This window comes from Herpailurus yagouaroundi, unplaced genomic scaffold, assembly GCF_014898765.1.
Source record: "Herpailurus yagouaroundi ecotype Mexico unplaced genomic scaffold, PumYag 160, whole genome shotgun sequence".
Classification (NCBI taxonomy): Eukaryota; Metazoa; Chordata; class Mammalia; order Carnivora; family Felidae; genus Herpailurus; species Herpailurus yagouaroundi.
The window spans coordinates 3546204-3565748 of record NW_024412401.1 but is presented as its reverse complement, the minus strand read 5'-3'; the positions used below and the strand labels follow the sequence as shown (position 1 = coordinate 3565748).

General features: G+C 42.5%; 1 protein-coding gene across 20 annotated transcripts in view; it reads left to right on the top strand.

Annotated features, from left to right (window-relative positions):
* Nucleotides 1–19545, top strand: part of FREM1 (FRAS1 related extracellular matrix 1) — a 185816-nt gene that overhangs the window by 44760 nt on the left and 121511 nt on the right. For 18 of the 20 annotated variants that reach the window (XM_040481274.1, XM_040481277.1, XM_040481269.1 and 15 more), the window contains exon 2: nt 16438–16958. In XM_040481274.1, coding sequence (XP_040337208.1) covers nt 16683–16958 — 276 coding nt within the window. In that variant the 5' untranslated portion in view covers nt 16438–16682. Of the gene's footprint in view, nt 1–1870; nt 2315–2372; nt 2559–16437; nt 16959–19545 lie in introns of those variants that run through there. The other 2 variants (XM_040481275.1, XM_040481273.1) reach the window with 2 other exon arrangements.

The window sequence follows — 19545 nt, the reverse complement described above, 5'->3', positions numbered from 1 at the left end:
ACTTTCTCTCTCAGAATAAATATCATTAAAAAAAAGAACGACGACAGCAAATGCAATCTTTACAACAACCTTGTGAAATCGGTATTATGGATTCGCCCTGTACAGATGGTGCCAGCAAGTCTGAGAAGGTTTATGTAACATATATTCTGTATGTTGAGGTTTTTCTTGAAACACTAAGTTGTTCAAAGAGTGAATGGTTTGGTCAAAGGGCTTATCCTTAGTTCAAAGGCTTAATTGAGGTCTGCCTACAAAGAGGTGTGTGAGCTGAAGAGTATGAGGTAAACGTGCAGTATTATCTGGCTTTTTCTGAATATAAAAAGAAAAAAGGCTCTATTTCCTTCAAAGGATTGATCTTTGTGTTTTCTTGTTGAGTAGAAAAAGCCAAATTGTTTATCCTAACCAGAAGGCTGGAGATAGTGAGATGGGCTTCAGCAGACAAGGTCAAGGTTCACAACTGTGTTAATAAATATTGTAGGAGGCATGAAATAATGGCCATTGTTTCACGGAAGCACTGACAAGAAGAAACTGGTACATTAGGAACACAAAAGGGAATTAGTCTTTGGAGTCACGTGAGACATTTTTAATTTACAGACCAGAAGGTCTGAATGTTTGTGCTTTGCGGCAGATGATTAACCAGATAGCCTCGAATTCCCTTCTCATCTGATCGATAATGACTTTGCAGGTAATGATTTTAGGGAGACCTATTACTTCCTGCCTAAAGCCAAAGAATTGTTTCTATCACAATATGAAATATACCGTGGGGGAAAAAAATCGTGGATAAATATTAGCCTTGTGGGTAAGAAAATGTATTATCGCAATACATGTATTTCACTGTGTCTTTAAAGACTCACAGCAAGGGAAAAGTTGGAATGCAATGGAAACTAGTCCTAGCACAAAATCTTACTGGTTCAACTTTATGTTAATTTCTTTTATTTTAGACTGTTTCCTTTCTAAGGAGTTTGCTAATTCGGGAAACCACTGCCTCATGTCTATACTTCTCATGCATGTGACTAGCTTCCTAGGAATGGTCTCCCAGTTAGGCTGTTGGGAAAGGTTCCTTCATTTCTTCTGGGGCCATCCTGTCTCCCTCTCTTCTTCCCCATTGGTCCCCAATCACCTTCAAACTGGATCTTGCCTTCAGCCTCTTCCAGGTGCTGGTCTTCTAGGTGGCACTCCAGCCCTCGTCCCACCACCCCACTCCACCCTGATGGTTTTCAGACATGCCAAAGGACCTACCTTCAGTCCTTGGGCACTAAAGTGCCCTTTACCTCTTCTACTCATAGGAGAAGAAAATCAAGTGTAGTTGTTTGCAGCAGTGATTCTCAATCCTGGTTGCTCATTAGAATCACCAGAGAACTTTTGATTTCAGATGGCTGGACCCCACCCAGATGAGTTAAATCTGAGATTGGAGATGATGCATGAGTGATCTTGATGTGAAGCCAGAGATGGGACCCCGCTGGTTTAGGAGAGACATTAGGGCAACTCTTTCACCTTGGTGTGTTTCTGGAACGTTGTCAGTGATGAAGACCATCGTCAGCCCTCACAAAGGCTGTTCGCCTCCTTCCAGCAGTGAAATTTGGCTAAAGCCATGAGAAGGAAGTCTCTTTTGTAGCCAGTACTTTCCCTCAGGCCTCAGGAGACATCAGGGTCAACCACCACACTGCGTAGCTCCGGGGGCCCCGTTTACTTTGTGGTCAGTGAAAACAGCACCACTGGGACCCCCGGAGCGTGGTTACAACACAGATAGTGCCCTGGACTTTGGCGTACTAAACTGAGAAAAACCAAATAAGCGAGTCTCAACTCCTTTGGGCCAACACTTCAAAGGGCAGGTGTCTTAGTGTGATTTCCCCAGAAATATCTTCCACCGTGAGGAGTTTATGTAGTGCTCCGGGACATCACGGTGTGAACCGCATTTGTCAACTAGTCTGGACACGGTGCCTCTGGTAAATAGGTTCTGGACAAATGATTTGCAAGCCAACTTTTAAACATTAGTCTATTTGTGTCTTGGAGACTCCAAGAAAGTGTTTTAGCCAAGAGCCTTGTTTGCCCCATATTTGTGTCTTTTGAAACGTCTCCCTGACTTGATGTGGCTTGGTAATTGTTATACGATGCCATTCTTCCGCAGTGCTGTGTTCTTTTGCACCATGTATTCAGCAATAGGTCATCTAATCAGACGTTCAGATACTTTGTTTGCAGCCCGTGATGTTCATGGAGACTTTGGTTTTGGACTAGTACGGAAGCTTTTTTACTCTCACTGTCTGAGAGCACTCTCCCACCCTCCCACTCACCAAAGCCCACCCCAAAGTCTGCCAAAGTAAGCGGATTAACTTTCTACTCTTCTTAACGCAATTAAGCTCAGCAGAACACAGACGCGTTAGGGACTCATGCATGTGTTGGAGGACAAATACTAGCACTGGGCTCATAGGTGGGGCGTCAGTGTGGGAGTGTCCTGTGGCCAGCAAGGCCTGATGGCGCTTGAGTAGCTGGATGTATGCAGGTCAGGGAGGACAGAGCTCTACAGCATGGAGAGAATCACGCTCAGTCCTAAACACCAAGAGGTGACATGAGCAAGAAGTCACTGTGGTTTGCCTTGCTGGTTTTTCATTGTGAAGAGCCCTGCACTGCTCTATAGAAAAATTTCTAGACCTGTTGGGTGTTACTGGAGAGTCGATTCAACCTAATCATGGAACATGTCAAAGGATAGCTCAACTAGTAATTGTTTTACTGTTTATTTATCATTTTTGAGAGGGAGGGAGTGAGCGTGCACGTGTGAGTGGGAGAGAGGCAGAGAGAGAGGGAGACAGAGGATCTGAAGTGGGTTCTGCTCTGACAGCAGAGAGCCCAATGCAGGGCTGGAACCCAGGAGCTGTAAGATCATGACCTGAGCCAAGGTCGGTCACTTAACCGACTGAGCCACCAAGGCGCCCTCTAATAATGTTTTTTAACTAATAAACTCTAGTTTCTGAGCTGATTTCGATTTACAGAAAAATTGAACAAGGTTCTCACGTACACCCCACCCCCTAGGTTTCTCCAGTCATTAACACTTTGTATTATCATGGTGTAGTTGTTAACAATTGATGAACCGATTATGATTATCTAAAGCCCATAGTTTCATTAGGGTTCACTTGCGATGTTGTACATTCTGTGGGTGTTGATGTATGTTTAATGACCTGTATCCATTACAGTGGTAATTTTTTCAATAAGTTTTAGAAAAAAACTCTGGTTGGCCTGGGGCAGATAGGGTAAGAAAGGGGACTGAGTTTCTTTGAGCCTTGCTCTGTGTGTGTGAGCGCGCACATGTGTGTGTGTGCGCATGTGACTGGGGGCTTTGGTTGGGCCATAATACATTTACATACATTACCACATTTAACTATTTTAATGACCCTGAAAGGTATCAATTATTGTATAGGTGAGGAAACAGGCATAGGAAGAATACGGACCTTGTTCAAGGAAGAAGTGGAACTAGGAGAAATCTGGTGGATCTGACTTATAGTTTGGCTTCTGTGGTTATCACTATTGCATTTCCTTTCGTTTCAGCTGTAATCCTAGAGCAAGGCGTTAAGCCCTCCCTGCCCCCTTCCTCCTCCTGCTTCTCTTGTCCTATATTTACACAGTCATTTACAAAAAACAAATTTGTGTGAAAAAACCCCCAAATATTTGTAAAAAAAAAAAAAAAGTGATATATAGATCATGGCTTAACGTGCAAATTGTGCCAAGATCCTCAGCAGAGAAGAAAGGCAAGACTCATTAGAGTCCTGTGAAGTTTAATTATTTGTTGGTTTTAAGAATTGCACGTTCATTTTCTTGTAATGACCCCCATCTCCCAGAAGGACGGGTGCAGGTAGCTAGGCGATGGCAAGAGATGTTCACTTGAAGACCTTGTCATGACTGAAGGCTTTGCCCACATGCTGGAAGGCCCCATCCCAGGGAAAGTACTCTCGAACCAGCATCTGGGTCTTCGAGCTGCCTGGATCTACATATATCAGGAACATGGGCTTTGGAGCCTGTCTGCTGGGTTTGGAATGCCAGCTCAATCATTTATTAGCATTTGCCTTGGACAAATTACTTATCTGTTTCCTTAGAATCAGAATCCTTAGAATAGAATCCGCTCCATAGTTGGTTGTGAAAATTAGATCCACTGAAACAGTGTCAGATGCCAAGTTAATGCCTAACACTTGATGGTGATCATGTTGGCAAGTAAAATTTGGAAGGAGAAGCTCCTTCCAACCCTAGAAGTCTATGACTTTTGATGTAGTGGGACTTAGGCTCAAACGACATTACATCTTTTTTTTATCACTCATCACCTAGTTTCTGAGGTCATCGAAAACATTTCCATTTCAGCAGATCTTTTAACAAGACTATTTGTGATAGTTGGCCTCTTTTGTGCACCAGACATCCGTGAGTTTGGATTTTATCATTAGCAATGGCACGCAGAGAGGATGATCAAGGTTATTGTAGTACAGCGCAAGGAGCGATGCTGGGTAGTCATTTTCTGAATGTCTGGGCAATCCTTTTCATGATGAAGTATTTCATCTCGAATAGTACAAGTTCTTTAAGTGTAACCTGCTGTGTTTGATAAACTCATCAGAGCATTTTGCTCACACGCTCTTGTAGCAATATCATTTTGTAGGGTAAAGTACTTGATTATAAATCTCTCTCCTGCAGACCTCCGTTTCTCAAAGGTAGGGGTTATATCTCAGTTAAGTGTTAGGTGTCTGTTGCCTCTCCATTCATCTACACAACCGTGTTTCCGACAAAACATCTACTTGGTGATTCTTTCACCGCGCCACATTCTTTCTCTTCATCTTCCAACATGCCCCTTTCACCTTTCTAAGTCCTATTTGTTCTTTCTAATTTAGCTCCCTCCCTTTGTAGACCTCCCCTAGCCCCAGTCCCAAATGCCGCCCTCCTACTTATTCCTGTAGCACACAATGCATGCCACCATTATAGCATTTACCATTCTTTTTGAATTCATAATTTATATGTCTGTCTCTCTCTATTACACTATAAACTCTCAAAGAGCAAGAGTTGTTTTTTTTTTTTTTTTTGTCTTTGTAATCCTTAGTTTAGCCCTTGTCACAAATTGGGTATTGGACCATTGCTTGTACTATGAATGAAGAAATGAATCTGTCCTATTGAAACAGAGAACCAGGGTGTATTTTTAAAAAGGAAATTGTTCTCAGAAGATGACTTCTGAACGTGACTAAATGTGAATTTAAACAGAATCTTACTTTTGGGGGGCACCTGGGTGGCTCAGCCGGTTAAGCGTCCGACTTCAGCTCAAGTCATGATCTCACGGTTCATGGTTCCAGCCCCGTATCAGGCTCTGTGCTGTCAGCCTAGAGCCTGGAGCCTGCTCTTGATTCTGTGTCTCCCTCTCTCTCTCTCTATCCCTCCCTCTCTCTCTCTCTGTCTCAAAAAGAAATAAACATTAGGAGCACCTGGGTGGCTCAGTCGGATAAACGTCCGACTTCAGCTCAGGTCATGATCTCACAGTTTGTGAATGAGAGCCCCACGTCCAGCTCTGTGCTGACAGCTCAGAGCCTAGAGACTGCTTTGGATTCTGTGTCTCTGGCTCTTCTCTGCCCCTCACCCCCCACTTGTACTCTATCTCTTTCCCTCTCTCAAAAATAAATTAACATTAAAATAAATAAACATTTAAAAAATATAAAAAAAAAAAAGAATCTTACTTTTGCACAACTGGGTGGTTCATTGTGAATTAGAAGATCCAGAATTCACTCAGGGAGAGGAAAACCAATTTCAGTCCTGTGCACTCAGGTTGAGAAGGTCCTAGGAGTGAGTTTGGGTGGGTATACTGGTTAATCCCAGGTGAGGAACAGGTATAGTCAACCACAGTGAATGTGTTTTTCCTTCTGTTTAAGTTATTCAATTAAAACAAGCTGTTGTGAAAATTTGCATGATACAGCCCCCTGGCTAAAAGCAAAGTGAATGTAAATTATGGCCACTTCCTAATTTTCAAGGAAGTGCCTTTGATGGTTTAAGAAACTTCAATAGTCATTAAAAACAACTGTAAATCAAGAGCACAAAACCTTTTCCCTCTGCCATCCATTTTCTCCAGCTTTGAAGGTAGTTTTAGTGGAAGGTCTTTGTAGAGAAAGGCCAGATGTCTGGTTTCCAAAGAGTGGCCTGGAATTTGGATTTGTGATGTAAATTCATTAAGTATGGGTTTACCGGGTATGACCAGAAATTTTGGAGATACCATGTGGCCATTCTACATTTCAGTCCTTTTAATTCTCTAGCCTAGTGTTTCTTGAGTGATTTCTTAAAGAACCTGGGTTTTGTATGGAGGCAGGGAGGGTTTTCTATGTTTGCAGACTTTGTGCTTAAAGTTTTTTTTTCTCTCCCCCTCAGGACTTCTTAGAGCCTCTGATATGTTCATATTACATTGTGAATCTTAAAACACACACACACACACACACACACACACACACACACACACATACACACAAACTTTAGCATTCTGTGCTTCAGATATATTTGGATATAGAAGACTTTTTTTGTGAAAAACTTTTAACATCTCCAAAATGTGTATTTTGAGAAACACAGTTTGCAAATGTGGCCTTTATTGGTGGGGTAGACAGTGAACTGTTGAAAAATCTGAGAATGGAAACCTAATGAGTTTGTGCGGTAGTCAAAGATCTATCTTTGCCACCTTGGTCTTGACAGCATAGCCTGAGGGAAGGCTTTCTCTGCACAGTTCTGGGAGTCTGTCAGGGTGTGCTGAGTTCTGGGAAGAAAGTACTGAAAGGGATATTTCTGGACTGAGCATCTGTGATTTAAGCGAGCTGCATGGGATAGTGGACATTGCTGTGGTCTGGATGTTAGCATGAAGATTCCAATCCAGGCTTCGTCTCCATCCAGATACCTGTGTAACCTTGGCGTTGAAAACCGATGAAAGGAGACGGTTTAGGTGATAGGAAACGAGCTTTATTTAACGCGCTATGAGGTGGACAGTCTTCTTTCAGAGAACTGCAAAATGGGGCGGAAGGCAAGACGCCTTTATAGGATAAAGAATAAAGAACAGGAAGAAACACTTAGAAAATATCTGATTGCCTGGGCCACGTAGTCCGCCTCAATTAGGGTGAAGGCTCAGAATTGGCTTGGCCTTTGGGGGTTAGGGTGACTGACTATACTGCGTTTCTGGTCAAGCAGAGCATTTACAGGGACGCGAAAATTCTCTAAGTTTCGGTTTGCTGACGTGGCATCCTGGGCAGCAGAGGCTCCATCTTGTGCCTAGAAATTTATTTCAACATTGGTAAAGTCACTTCTGCCACGGGACTTTCTTTCTTCTGTAAAATGAAGGGGCTCCGAGAAGAGAACATGCAACTGGTTAATGGGCATTAAAAAGAAAGAAATAAAAAGCAAAATCTCAAGTAAGCAAAGGAATGCAAGTTACATAGTGACAGGATCCCACATTTCACTTGGGAGGCGAGCACAGATTAAAGGGATGAAATGGATTGTGGGCAAGACTGGTAAGGGTATCAGATTAACACCATCTTTCTAGGAAGCATGCACATCAGGAACTTCAAAATACATTTACACCCTTTGAGCTTTTAATTCCACTTCTAGAAAACTATCAAAAGGAAAGAACCAGAAAAATAAACCAATTTGTAATTAAGGATTTTTCATCACAACCTACTGACATGGTAACTTCTTCAGCATAACAGTGGAATGACGGTAGAAATCATAGTATATCCATGGCCTGGATATGGTGCACAGATGAAAAGTAAGATCACAAGGAATGTTTAATAATATGGAAAATGCTTAGACTAGAATGTTATGTTGATAGGAAAGGATGGGCCACGCTTTTTAGAGTATGATTTGAATTAAGTTTAAAAATTATATGTATATAGACATATATCTGAAAATCTAAGGATGTTTTCTTTGGGTGTTGGGAAAGTGAATTTTTTCCTTTTCTTTGTATTTCTGCATTTTTATCCTTTAGCTAATACATATCTTTTATATTAATGGAAGGAGGTTATGTTCTTTCTTTGAAAAAAAATGCTTATTTTTGAGAGAGAGCGTGAGCGGGGGAGGTGCAGAGAGAGAAGGGGACAGAGGATCTGAAGTGGGCTTTGTGCTGCACAGCAGAGAGCCTGACGTGAGGCTTGAACTCACGAACCTCGAGATCATGACCTGAGCCAGTCAGATGCTTAACTGACTGAGCCACCCAGGCGCCCCAAAAGGAGGTTATTAAAAAAAAAAAAAAGCAAATAAAATAAAGAAACTGAAGGATATGGACTTTTTGATTTCTCAAGTTTCTGCTAAACCATACATTCTGTGATTTAGATTATATTTTAGAAAAAACTGCAAAGTGGAGGAAGCAGAATGTTATAAACAGAATCAACACATACTTTATTGATGTAATAGACTGGAATTTCGAGGAGGCCTATTTGCCTTGAGGTCTTTAAATTGTGCTCAAAGCGATAGGAGTTGGAGCACTAAGATGCTGGGAGACAGCTGCACTGCACTCATTATCTGCTCTTAAAGTCACAGCTACTTCTTTGAGAGAACGTTGCCTCCAGTGAAACGCTAACTCGGGACAATCATCAATTGCTGTCGGGAACCATAAAGAAAATTGTTAAGGGTTTGCTTGCTGTAAGAAAAAGACCCCGGGGGAGGGGTGGTTAGTGAAGCAATTGCAAGGAATGTAAGATTTTGTTGTGATGTATAACAGTTGTTAAGCGCATAGGTCAAACTAGGTTGTAGTCACAAAGACACAGACTCAAGCCCATGACCTTGGGCAAGTTACTTAACCTCTTTGCACCTCCTTTTCCAAATCTGTAAAATCACTGTCTACTTCCAAAGAACGGTTGCGGAATTAAACAAAGATGATATATGTATTACTTTGAACAATGCCTAGCCCTTAATAAGCACTTAATCAATGTTAGTTCTTATTATGATTATTATGTCACTTCTGTAAGTCATTGTCTATGCAATCAGAAAGTCAAAAGTGCTTTGTAGGATTTTGTGCGAAATACGTGAAAACATACATATGTAAAGAATATAGCTTAGTGCCTGTATGTAGTAGGTAATCAAAAAATGAGAAAAGGAAGATAAAAATTTGTTAAAGAAAAACAATCGTAGAAGCCACAAGCTATTTCTTTCTACTGCATGAGTCTGTTCTTCTTCGAGAAAATTCTCTCTGGAAATCCTGAGTTGGACAAGATTGCCAAGGAGTTTTCACTCTCGTGGGGTCGTTGAACAATTTAGAGCTCCATCAGAGTTCATGAGCTTCTCAGAAGAACCGTTCTTAAGTCTGTGTCTTCCCAGCGCTTCTTTTGTGGACGAGTCCACTGCTCTCTGTTGGAGAGAATAGGACGAGCTGGCCATGCACTGGAGGAAAGAGCCCTTCGCCAAGGACTCCAAGGGCTGATTCCCCCAGGCTCTCCTGCTTCCTTTATGACCTCAGGCAAACTCCTGGTTGCCTGTAACAAGAAGCAATTAGACTTCTCTCCCTCTCCCAGGGGGTGCTCAGGTCAGAGGAAGCAGCGGACCTGAAGACTTTGGTGAAGTCTGTGTAAGTCTTAATTTCCTCAACCAAAACGCAAAACAGCTGGTTGTTCTCTGTGGTCACAGTTCTCCTGACTGCCAGTTCATTGCTCCTCAGTGAAATCACTTTCTGTCACATATGATTTGGATTCAATTCAGTTGTCCTATGGATAATTATATCCAGCTACAAGTTTTCACTTGAAACTTTTACATTCGATTTATATGGACCACCTTGAAAATTGATGTGGGTGAAAATAGTGATGATTAAAAAAAAAATCCATCAGAAAAATTCCATGATGGCTTCTAAGTTCATTGTGACTGGTATTTTCAAGATTGTAATATGAAGTAGAAGAAGCTAGAAAAATCTCCTTGGCTTTCTTCCCCATGCTAGGCAAGGATATCAACATCTCTCTATGTTTGGGTGGGTGGGAATGGGCTGATTCTGAACTGGCTATTTTTAACTTAAATCCACCTTAATAGTTTTCATTTTGCACTCAGTTTCGTTATTTATTTATTTAATTTTAAATTGAAGTGTAATTAACACAGAGCATTATTTTAGCTTCAGATGTACAATATAATAATTCAACATTTCTGTTGCTCATCACAATACGTATGTTCTTAATCCCCTTTACCTGTTTTACCCATCCCCCCACTGATTTCTCCTCTGGCAACCACCAGTTTGTTTTCTGTGTTTAAGAGTCTGGTTTTTATTTGTTGGTTTGTCTTTTTTTCTTTGTTCTTTTGTTTCTTAAATTCTACATCTGAGCAAAATCATATGATATTTGTCTCTCCCTGATTGACTTATTTCATTTAGTATTGTATCCTCTACTTCCATCCATGTTGTTGCAAATGGCAAGATCTCATTCCTTTTTTATAGCTGAGTAATATTCCATTGTATGTATTTGTGTGTGTGTATATACACACACCACGTCTTTATCCATTCATCTATCAATGGACATTTGGATTGTTTCCATACCTTGGCTATTGTAAATAATGCTGCAGTAATCATGCGGTACATATATCTTTTTGAATTAGCGTTTTCATTTTCTTTGGGCTTATTGGGTTCTGTTTTTTCAGGTTTATTTTAATTTTTAAAGACTTGAGGGTACTTGTAAAAGCTAAAGCTGTGAATCAGGAGGCAATAGCCTCAAGTATGGGGAAGGCAAAAGGTTCCATTGTTTACATCATCTTCCCTTAATTGGTAACACTTACCTGGATCACTGAGAAGAGTATCAGGTTACACATAGGAGTCCCGCAAACAGCAAAGCAAGCAAAGAAACAGCTATGATGGAGTCTTGTGCCCGTGCAAGAGGAGGGAGGTACATCCCTTACCTTGTGTAGCTACGATTGCAACATTTTAAAGAGGAACAGTGGTAAATATGATTCTTTTCAGGCACATCATTGTCACTGACCACTGAAAATTTCCATTGCAGAGAGAGCCGGGGAATACAGGTAGGATCCATGCTTCTCTTGATGTGCACGGAATACCTTAGATAAGTGACAGGAGCATCCTGTTTTTTATTAACATAAAGAATACATGCTCCTCAGGTTAAACCCAATGTGTAATTATGAAGTAAATACTAGCTCACATTCCTTACCCCCCTCCACCAGGAAATGTTACTAAATTACTTTCTTCTGTTCAGGAAATTTACCAAGAAAGAAAGTTTGATTGCAGAAAACAGTTTTGAATTTTTATAAGGAAGCACTCAAAGCCAAGTGGTGCACCACTTTTCAGAACCTCTTTTCACTCCTTTTTATTGGCTCGTACAGATATTACTTAGAATACCTGATTTCCGCAAAAAGGAAAAAGGCAATGGTGAGACGCGGTCTGTAGGAACAGACTGGCTTTGCAGCCATGACATCAGGAGTTTGAAACGCTGAGAAGCAGCTGAACCACACAAGCCAGCCGAGACAGGATTTGTTGCTATTGCAGGGTGAAATTAAATCTAAACTGGCTAAAAGTCAGTTTACAAGCTCCCTGGAAGAATTTAGCCACCTTTCTGCTTCTACTTTCCAGTGTTCCGATGGATTCGGATGGATTCTCCTGCCCCCAGTGGGTGCTCGTATCATCAGGCTGAGCAGGCTGTGGGCAGACGGATTCTCAGGATCGGACTTGGCCCTATGCTGGGACCAGAAAATGGGGTTCTCAAGAAGAGCTGTGTCAGGGTTTTGTCAAGTAAATGTTGGTTACCTCTGGATGCTGTAATTTTGTATCAGAGACAAGATAATTACTGCCATCTAATTTGGGGGGAGATTAAAGACCCAGCATCATCTGTGAAACCTTGTGTGATTCGGAGCCTTGGTTTCTTTTAAATTTTTTTTTTTTACGTTTATTTATTTTTGATAGAGAGAGACAGAGCATAAGTGGGGGAGGGGCAGAGAGAGAAGGAGACGCAGAATCCGAAGCAGGCTCCAGGCTCCGAGCTGTCAGCCCAGAGCCCGAGGCGGGGCTCGAACCCACAAACCGCGAGATCATGCCCTGAGCCGAAGTCGGAGGCTCAACCGACGGAGCCACCCAGGCGCCCCTAGAGCCTTGGTTTCTCTTGCAATTGTTCTATGGCTTTTGTTCGGTTGTTTGCTCTTTTCTTCTCCATCTGTTTATCAGAATCCTCTCTCTCCCCTCCTCTGCTGCCTTCTTCAAGTGAGAAATCAGAGCCGTCTTTTTCCACGGAATGTCCACGTGTTTGGTTTTCCCCAACCCCAAGAGAAAAATACAAGAGCAAAATTCAAATGTAAATAAAACATCAATACAGCATGCTCTTTTTGATCTTCATTGAGCCTAATTTTGCAAACTTCATCCAGGCCCCTTTGATTGAGGGATGTCTGGTTTTGAGCTTGGAAATTATCACTCTTGCACCCTTCCATTTCCTCCCAGCTGTGTTGCTTCAGGTTGTTTCCGAAATATTGGAATTCAGTTTTTACTACTAGAGCGTGTCTTAAGATTACGAGGAAGAAAAAGAATAAACGAGAATGTGAGTAGAGCATACTCTGTTTGGCTTGTGCTGAGCCGGATTCTGCTGTCTTCACCAAGGCCCCAGTCCTGCCATTCTGTTTTTCTCCAGACAAGCTTTACTCTTATTCCTTTGATATACTTTGTAAAAATAATGCTACATTTGTATGGGGCTTAATAACTAGAATATTTCCACATGGAGTATTTCATTTGGTCTCACTGGGAAACTGGAAACGAGAGGACGGATAGCTCCATTTTTCAAAGAGGAAACTGATGTTCATCAGAATCCAGCTTTGGGGGCATCTGCATGGCACAATCAGTTGAGCGTCTGCCTCTTGATTACCGCTCAGATCATGATCCTGGGGTTGTGAGATCGAGCCCCACATCTGGCTCCGTGCTGAGTGTGGAGCCTGTTTAGGATTCTCTCTCTTCCTCTCTCTCTCTCTCTCTGCCCCTTTCTCCCACTCGCACTCTCTCTCTCCCTAAAAAATTAAAAAAAACAAAAATAGTAAGAAAAAAATAACAGGATCAAGATTCGAATCTGTATTTTTGGAATTCAGGTCTACTATTTCCATATCATTGTGGCTCAGGGAACCACAGAAATAGATTTCTTCCTCTTTCTCTTATCTCTTCCTTATGGATAAACATTAGGATCTTGGTCTCTGTACTTAATATGATATAATTAGAATAAGCTATGGTCCCATATGCTATTAGGTGAGAAGACACAATATTTAGCTGATGAGTGACTAAATTAAATTAATAGAAAAACTTGAAGAATCAGGTGATTGACAGTTCAGTCATGAGTACCAAAATAAACCCTAAATAACAGTCGGTTAAACAAGAAAGAAGTTTACATTCTCTGCCATGTAAAATTCTGGAAGAATGGGCTGGTCTGGGGACTCTACTTTGCAAATGTCCCACAGACCCAGGCCCCTTCTAGTCCACAGCTCTGCTAGCCTATGGTGTGGCCCTACCTCTTGTGTGCAAGGAAGCATCCTCAAATCTGGGCAGCAGGATGGAGTGAATCATAAAAAATAGATCCATAAATAAAGATAAACATTCTCACCTTCATGAGGGAGACAGTAACAAAAAATACAGACAAGCAAATGAATTGTTAGATGGTGAGGAGGGCTAAGGTTAAAAACATAGCCGAAAAGGATGCTGGGGGTGGGAGTGTCATCATACTAAGCGGTGGTTGGGTGTGGTACGGTGCAAATGTGACATTTGATGGAAAACTGGAAGGCGGTGAGGTGGGAAGAAGGATATCTGAGGGAAGAATGTTCCAGAGGGAACAGCAAATGGGAGGGGTCTGGATGGGAGCAAGAGGAAAAGGCTAATCTTAATTTATTTGAGGAAAAGCAAAGATACTAGTGTGGCCAAAGCAGAAGAAGTAATGGGAAGACAAGATGAGAAGAGAGGAGTAAGGGAGAAACGTTATATACATTGTTGCCTCATGGCTTTTATTTGAAGATGAGAAGCCATTGGATGTTTGGGGTGTGGAAATGACCCAAATAATATTTAATAGGACCCATGGCTGCCACGATATGTTTTGGAGATGAGTGCATTCAATTTATATTGCGGTGTAAACAAATTCCTACAAATGCAATGGCTTAAAACAACACAGATTTCTTATGTCACAGTTTACATTGGTCAGGAGTCTGGTCACAGCTTACCTGGGTTCCCTGCTTCAGGCTGCATTCAAGGCGTCCACTGGTTGCCAGTCTTTTTTTTTTTTTTTTTATGTTTATTTATTTATTTTGAGAGAGAGAAAGAGAGAGAGAGCATGAGCACGAGCGAGCAAGAGGCCAAGAGAGAAAGGGAGAGAGGATCCCAAGCAGGCTCCACGCTGTCAGCCCAGACCCCCATTTGGGGCTTAATCTCATTAATGGTGAGATAATTACCTGAGCTGAAATCAAGAATCTGATCCGGCCACCCCTGGGCACCAGTCTTATTTGGAGGCTTGATTTGGGATGAATCTTCTTCCTAACTAATTCAAGCTGTTAGCAGAATCCATTTCCTTCTGACACAGGAGCTCACGGACGCTTGCTTCTTCAAGTTCAACAGGAGAGCCTCTAGCCCCAGTCTGCGGAGATTCTTACATTACATAGTGTAACCATGGGAATGACATCCCATCACCTGTGCCTTATTCTGTTGGTTGGAAGCCTCACAGGTTCTGCTGTCACTCAAGGGAAGGGAGCTTCTGGATGTTAGGAGGCTGGGATTATTGGAGGTCACCCTAAGGCGTGTTCACTGCAATGACAATAGGACTTTGTTACTATTGTTTGGATGTAGACCTAACACGGAGACAAAGGAGAGAAGAACTGAAAAAGTTGGATGCCATTAACTGAGATCTGGGAGAGGGAGGGAGGGAGGGAAAACCAAGAGCACACATTTGGCGACACAAAGAATGAGATACCCGTTAAACGTCCCTAGGGAGATGTCGTATAGACAGTGGCATATGGAATCCAGAATTAAGGGAGGAGATTAGAGATATAAATTTGGGACTCATTAGCATATAAGAGGTATTTAAAGCCAAGGAATGAGATCACTAGGGTGTGAAGGTAGGTAAAAAACATGTCCAAGGACTGGACCCTAAGCTCCCTGCATTAAAAAGTCAGGGGATCAGGGAAGAAGCAGTAAAGGAGAAGGGAGGTAGGTAATAGTGAGATAAGAGGGGTGCACAGAGCATGGCATCTCCCTCTTCTCTCTGAACGTGCTGCGTTTTTTGAGTAGTCTTGGTTGCCGAAAGCGCATTGAAACCGGGGTTGACTTTGTAATGAAGGTTCAACAACCGGGTTTGCGTTTGTGCCCAAATAAGCCAACCTAATTCAGCCGGAGTGTGGCCAACACTGTCAGTGGGAGTGTGGGAACTGTTTGAGTCAGTTTGAGACTGACACCAAAAAAAAAAAAAAAAAAAGCTGCTCTATAAAGTGTACACCCCCCTCAGATATCAGGTGACACATGTCACGTGCTACCTCAAAAGTGAAAGGTTTCAAACAATGACAAGGGAACGAGTCTTCCCTTGATGTATTAGATGTGAATTTTTGTGTACGCCTTTTGATCAAACATTTATTTCAGTATCCATGGGTTATGTACAGAAATTGATTGACATCATTAAAATGTAAAGACCCCCTACGGGCATAAGAAACCACCATTGGTTCACCCAATCATACCCTGAACTTAAGGATATATGGCAATACATTGTACTTGGTAGAGTCTTGTCTGTTGTTAGGGAACACAGAAATAATCTTGAAATTCTAAAGCGGTTGAAGTAGAAACAAAGACCCCATTTGTGCAAATTCAGTACATTATAATGTAATTAGCATCATAGATAATACGAATATGCATATATACACCGAGTTAGCTGTATCTATTGAAGCTATGTAACTTGATCCCTACTCCCTTTTACATGTAAACAGAAGTCCAAATGTTCACTTAGAAGATCGAATCTGTTCTCCAATTTCCACCCAGGTGTTTCTCAGGTGTCTCCTTGCCCAGCAAAGTCATAACTGTGGCAGGCGACAGATTAGGAGGCTTGTTTCTTACCTGGATAGAGATGATTTAGAATTAATCAGCTTTTAAAACAGTGTGCAAATAACCGACAGCTCTCTTGTACAAATTAGGCTGTAGTTCTCACTGAACTGACGAGGAAACAGAGCAGAGCTCAACTCCCTCTGAACGCGGTGACCAAACACTGCACTTGGGCAGTGAGGCTGGCTAGCTCCTGTTGGACCACACAAGTGACATCCCAACTGGGGCATGTCGAGCTTGGAAGCGGGAGTTACAGGCAGCGTAATGAAACGGCCTCCTTGCCTTTCAGATGGGCTGGAGGTCAAGTTCGTTTATTTGTTTTTAATTTAGCTGAACTTAGAGGCGGGTTGAAAGATGCCTTTGCCGGCAGGGATCTTTTGAATAGCTGCACAAACCTTTTGGTCTCTCTGTCGCTTCCCTCCAACCTCTCCTCTCGTTTGCAGGATTAGAAAAGCACTTGGGAGGCACATTCATCTTGCCGGCGTTGTCAGGAGTGATCAGCGAGTTTTATTAAAAGCCCCGGGACTGCCTGAAAAACCTCCTTGTCTGAGTTTGAAATGAAAGGGGCATGTTAAGATCTTGGGGCACACTGTCGGGACCCCTTACCCTGCCCCTTGGACTATGAGCTAACATCCCTGGGGGAAGCACAGAAGCCCTCCTTTGTTGAAGGGATTTCGCCGGTGGACAAATGGAGCTGGCCCCTGACAGCATGAGCTCTCGGGGTTGGGGAGGGCCCCGTGCCCTGCCACCGCCGCTGCTGCTGCTGCTGCTGTTGCTGCTGCCGGGCTGGGCCGGCCCCACCTTCATCAGTGTTAACCGTGGGGTCAGGGTGATGAAGGGCAGCTCTGCCTTCCTGTTGGGGGATGACCTGAAGTTTGCCATCCCCAAGGAGAAAGATGCTTGCAAAGTAGAAGTCGTGATGAACGAGCCAATGACCCAGAGGGTTGGGAAACTCACTCCACAGGTAGGTTGTACCTGAGATTTTCTATTAAGTGTGTGTGTGTGTGTGTGTGCGTGTGTGTGTGAGAGAGAGAGAGACAGAGACAGAGACAGAGAGAAAACAAAGCAGTGACAGCCTTCCAAGGGCTGGAGTGGACAGTCTCTTGTGCGGTGTGATATGGTCAGTCTTTATGGGATTATTCCTGCCCCAAGTGACTTCATCCATTGCTAGTCAGGGTGCCTTTGGATAAGACATCAGGATTTCAAGATGTGTTTTAGGCCACGCTTGTGACCGCAGGATAGCAAAAGTAAAACGTGAAGACGTTTTCATCTCTGTCCATCACTTGAACGTTCCCTTAACTAGGAGGACAGACATGGAAAAAAGAGGTGAAAATACTTCACTTTAAATATTCACTATTCTTCAAAGTGCGTGGGTGGCTCAGTCAGTTAAGTGTCCGACTTCAGGTCATGATCTCACGGTTCGCTTACGGCCCCGGTTTGCTAGTCTGAGCCCCTCATCCGGGCTCTGTGCCGGAAGCTCAGAGTTTGGAGCCTGCTTCGGATTCTGTGTCTCCCTCTCTCTGCCCCTACCCAACTCATGCTCTGTCTCTCTCTCTCTCTTTCTCTCAAAAAAATGAATAAACATTTAAAAAATTAAAAAAAAATATTCATTGGTCTTTAAAAATGTCTGTCAAAAAAATATTTCCCTTTAGTCAAGACCTTGGAGACCTTGTCATTTAAGAGTACTCTATGCACCGTCCTTTTGTAGGATGAAGAGTTACTTTCTAATCCATTGGATTTTAAAAAGTCTGTGTTATATTGTATTTGCTTAAAGTAGGAGTTTATCTCTGTACAAAATAGGAAATTGCTTCTGGTTTCCTTACTTGTTCCTACTGTGGTTTAACTTCCATTGCAGACAAGTTTGAGAATATTCAGCACCGGCTGCTGCTGCTGCTTCTGGAAAAATACCCATTATTTGTGAACTGTGAACATGAATCTTCGTCTCCATTTGGCTAAAGAATCATATTGCAGGAAGTTATTCAACAGTGGTACTAGATGTTGTAGAGATGGGCTGGCGAGACTTAGGTAGATGCTAACTCAAGTGGACATCTTTACTGCACTCAGAGTACAGTCCGATTCAGAAACCTATCAGAATTCTATGGAGGGTTCTCACTTAGGGAGTATTCCTGAAGTGATAGCAACCAAATGTCTCTCTCCAATTTCCCAGGAGATTTTCTTGTGTAAGTCCGAGCATCCAATGGGCACCTGAAACCCGTCGGTACACAATAATGGCCCTCGCTCCGAAGGGGTTGTATTCCCGAGTGTTTGGTAATTGCAACATGACTTGCACTGTGGAAGTGTGTTTGATTGGAACTTACCAGTTGGGGAAGGAAGAGAGACCTGGGGTAGCTCATATCCAGAGCCCAGATGTGCTTAATGCAGTGAGTGGGTGACATGAATAAGTCAGCTGCAGAAAACGGAGTCCCAATTTCCGGAGTTAAAAGCACCTCCTTGGAGTTGTGGAGAGTAATGTAGGACCCTAATCCTAGAGCTGCACGGATATATGTGGGTGCCTTATAAAGACTGATGAACTCATCATTTGGAACCCTTCCAATCAACGTATTTTTAAAAACTGTTCAACATTTATTTAGAAGTGAGGCTGAATATCTTGTGGGGGAAGAGAAGACAATTCTTCCTGGTGCCCACTGGGGCAACCTGTGGTCCATCTGTATTCAGCTCTGGCCCCAAGCATGGCAATTTGGGGAGAATATACTGTTACTTAAGCCAGTCCCTGAGACGTATCCTCTCCCAGTCCCAAACAGCCTGTGACTTATACACACACACATATAGTACTTTCTCTGAAAGTAACGAAACTGTCTCCATTGTTTATTTTTGGTGCCATTTTAATGGTCTTCACTGTTTGGCCGGCTCTGCGATACCAGAGGGCAAAAGGAGATCTAAGTTACTACAACTAGGTGAAACGCTTATTTTCTCATAAGGATCGGAATAGTTCTCCAAGTCATCTCCATTCCAAACATTCTCAGATTTTAAGGCAAAAATCCAGTTACTAGGAAGAATATGGAGCAGAAACAACATGCCTGCCTGGTTGAGGCAAGTCTGGATGGGTAGGCTGGGGACGGGGCTCCGAAAAGTCCCAGGTTGTCCCCTCGTGTGCTGTGGCTTAGTGTGAGAAAATGTTCCGTGAGTGCATTTCCGTGGGTAAACCTGGCGTCTCAAATGGATTTAAATGGTCTACAGAAAATGTGTGACTTACAGCTTCTAAAATTTATTGTGTGAAAAAAAGGCCATTGAACTGTGGAACTTGATTATATTTCTGCCAAATATTAGAATTTTGTACCATAAGGAAACCTATATACCCAGAAAACTTTGCTTCTCAAATTGCCAGGTGATCTTCCCTGTTTGTGATGACACTTTCAACAGAAACCAGATTCCTAAGTAAAGTCTGGCTTTTTTTTTTTTTTTTTTTGGAATGTGTGCTTATTTTCAGTGCAGCCCTCCCCAGGGATTTATTTCTTATGGCGTTTTTGAAATTAAGCATAGCCAAATGCGTGTGCACACACACAAAGCCTAAACATTATTCTTTAATAGCA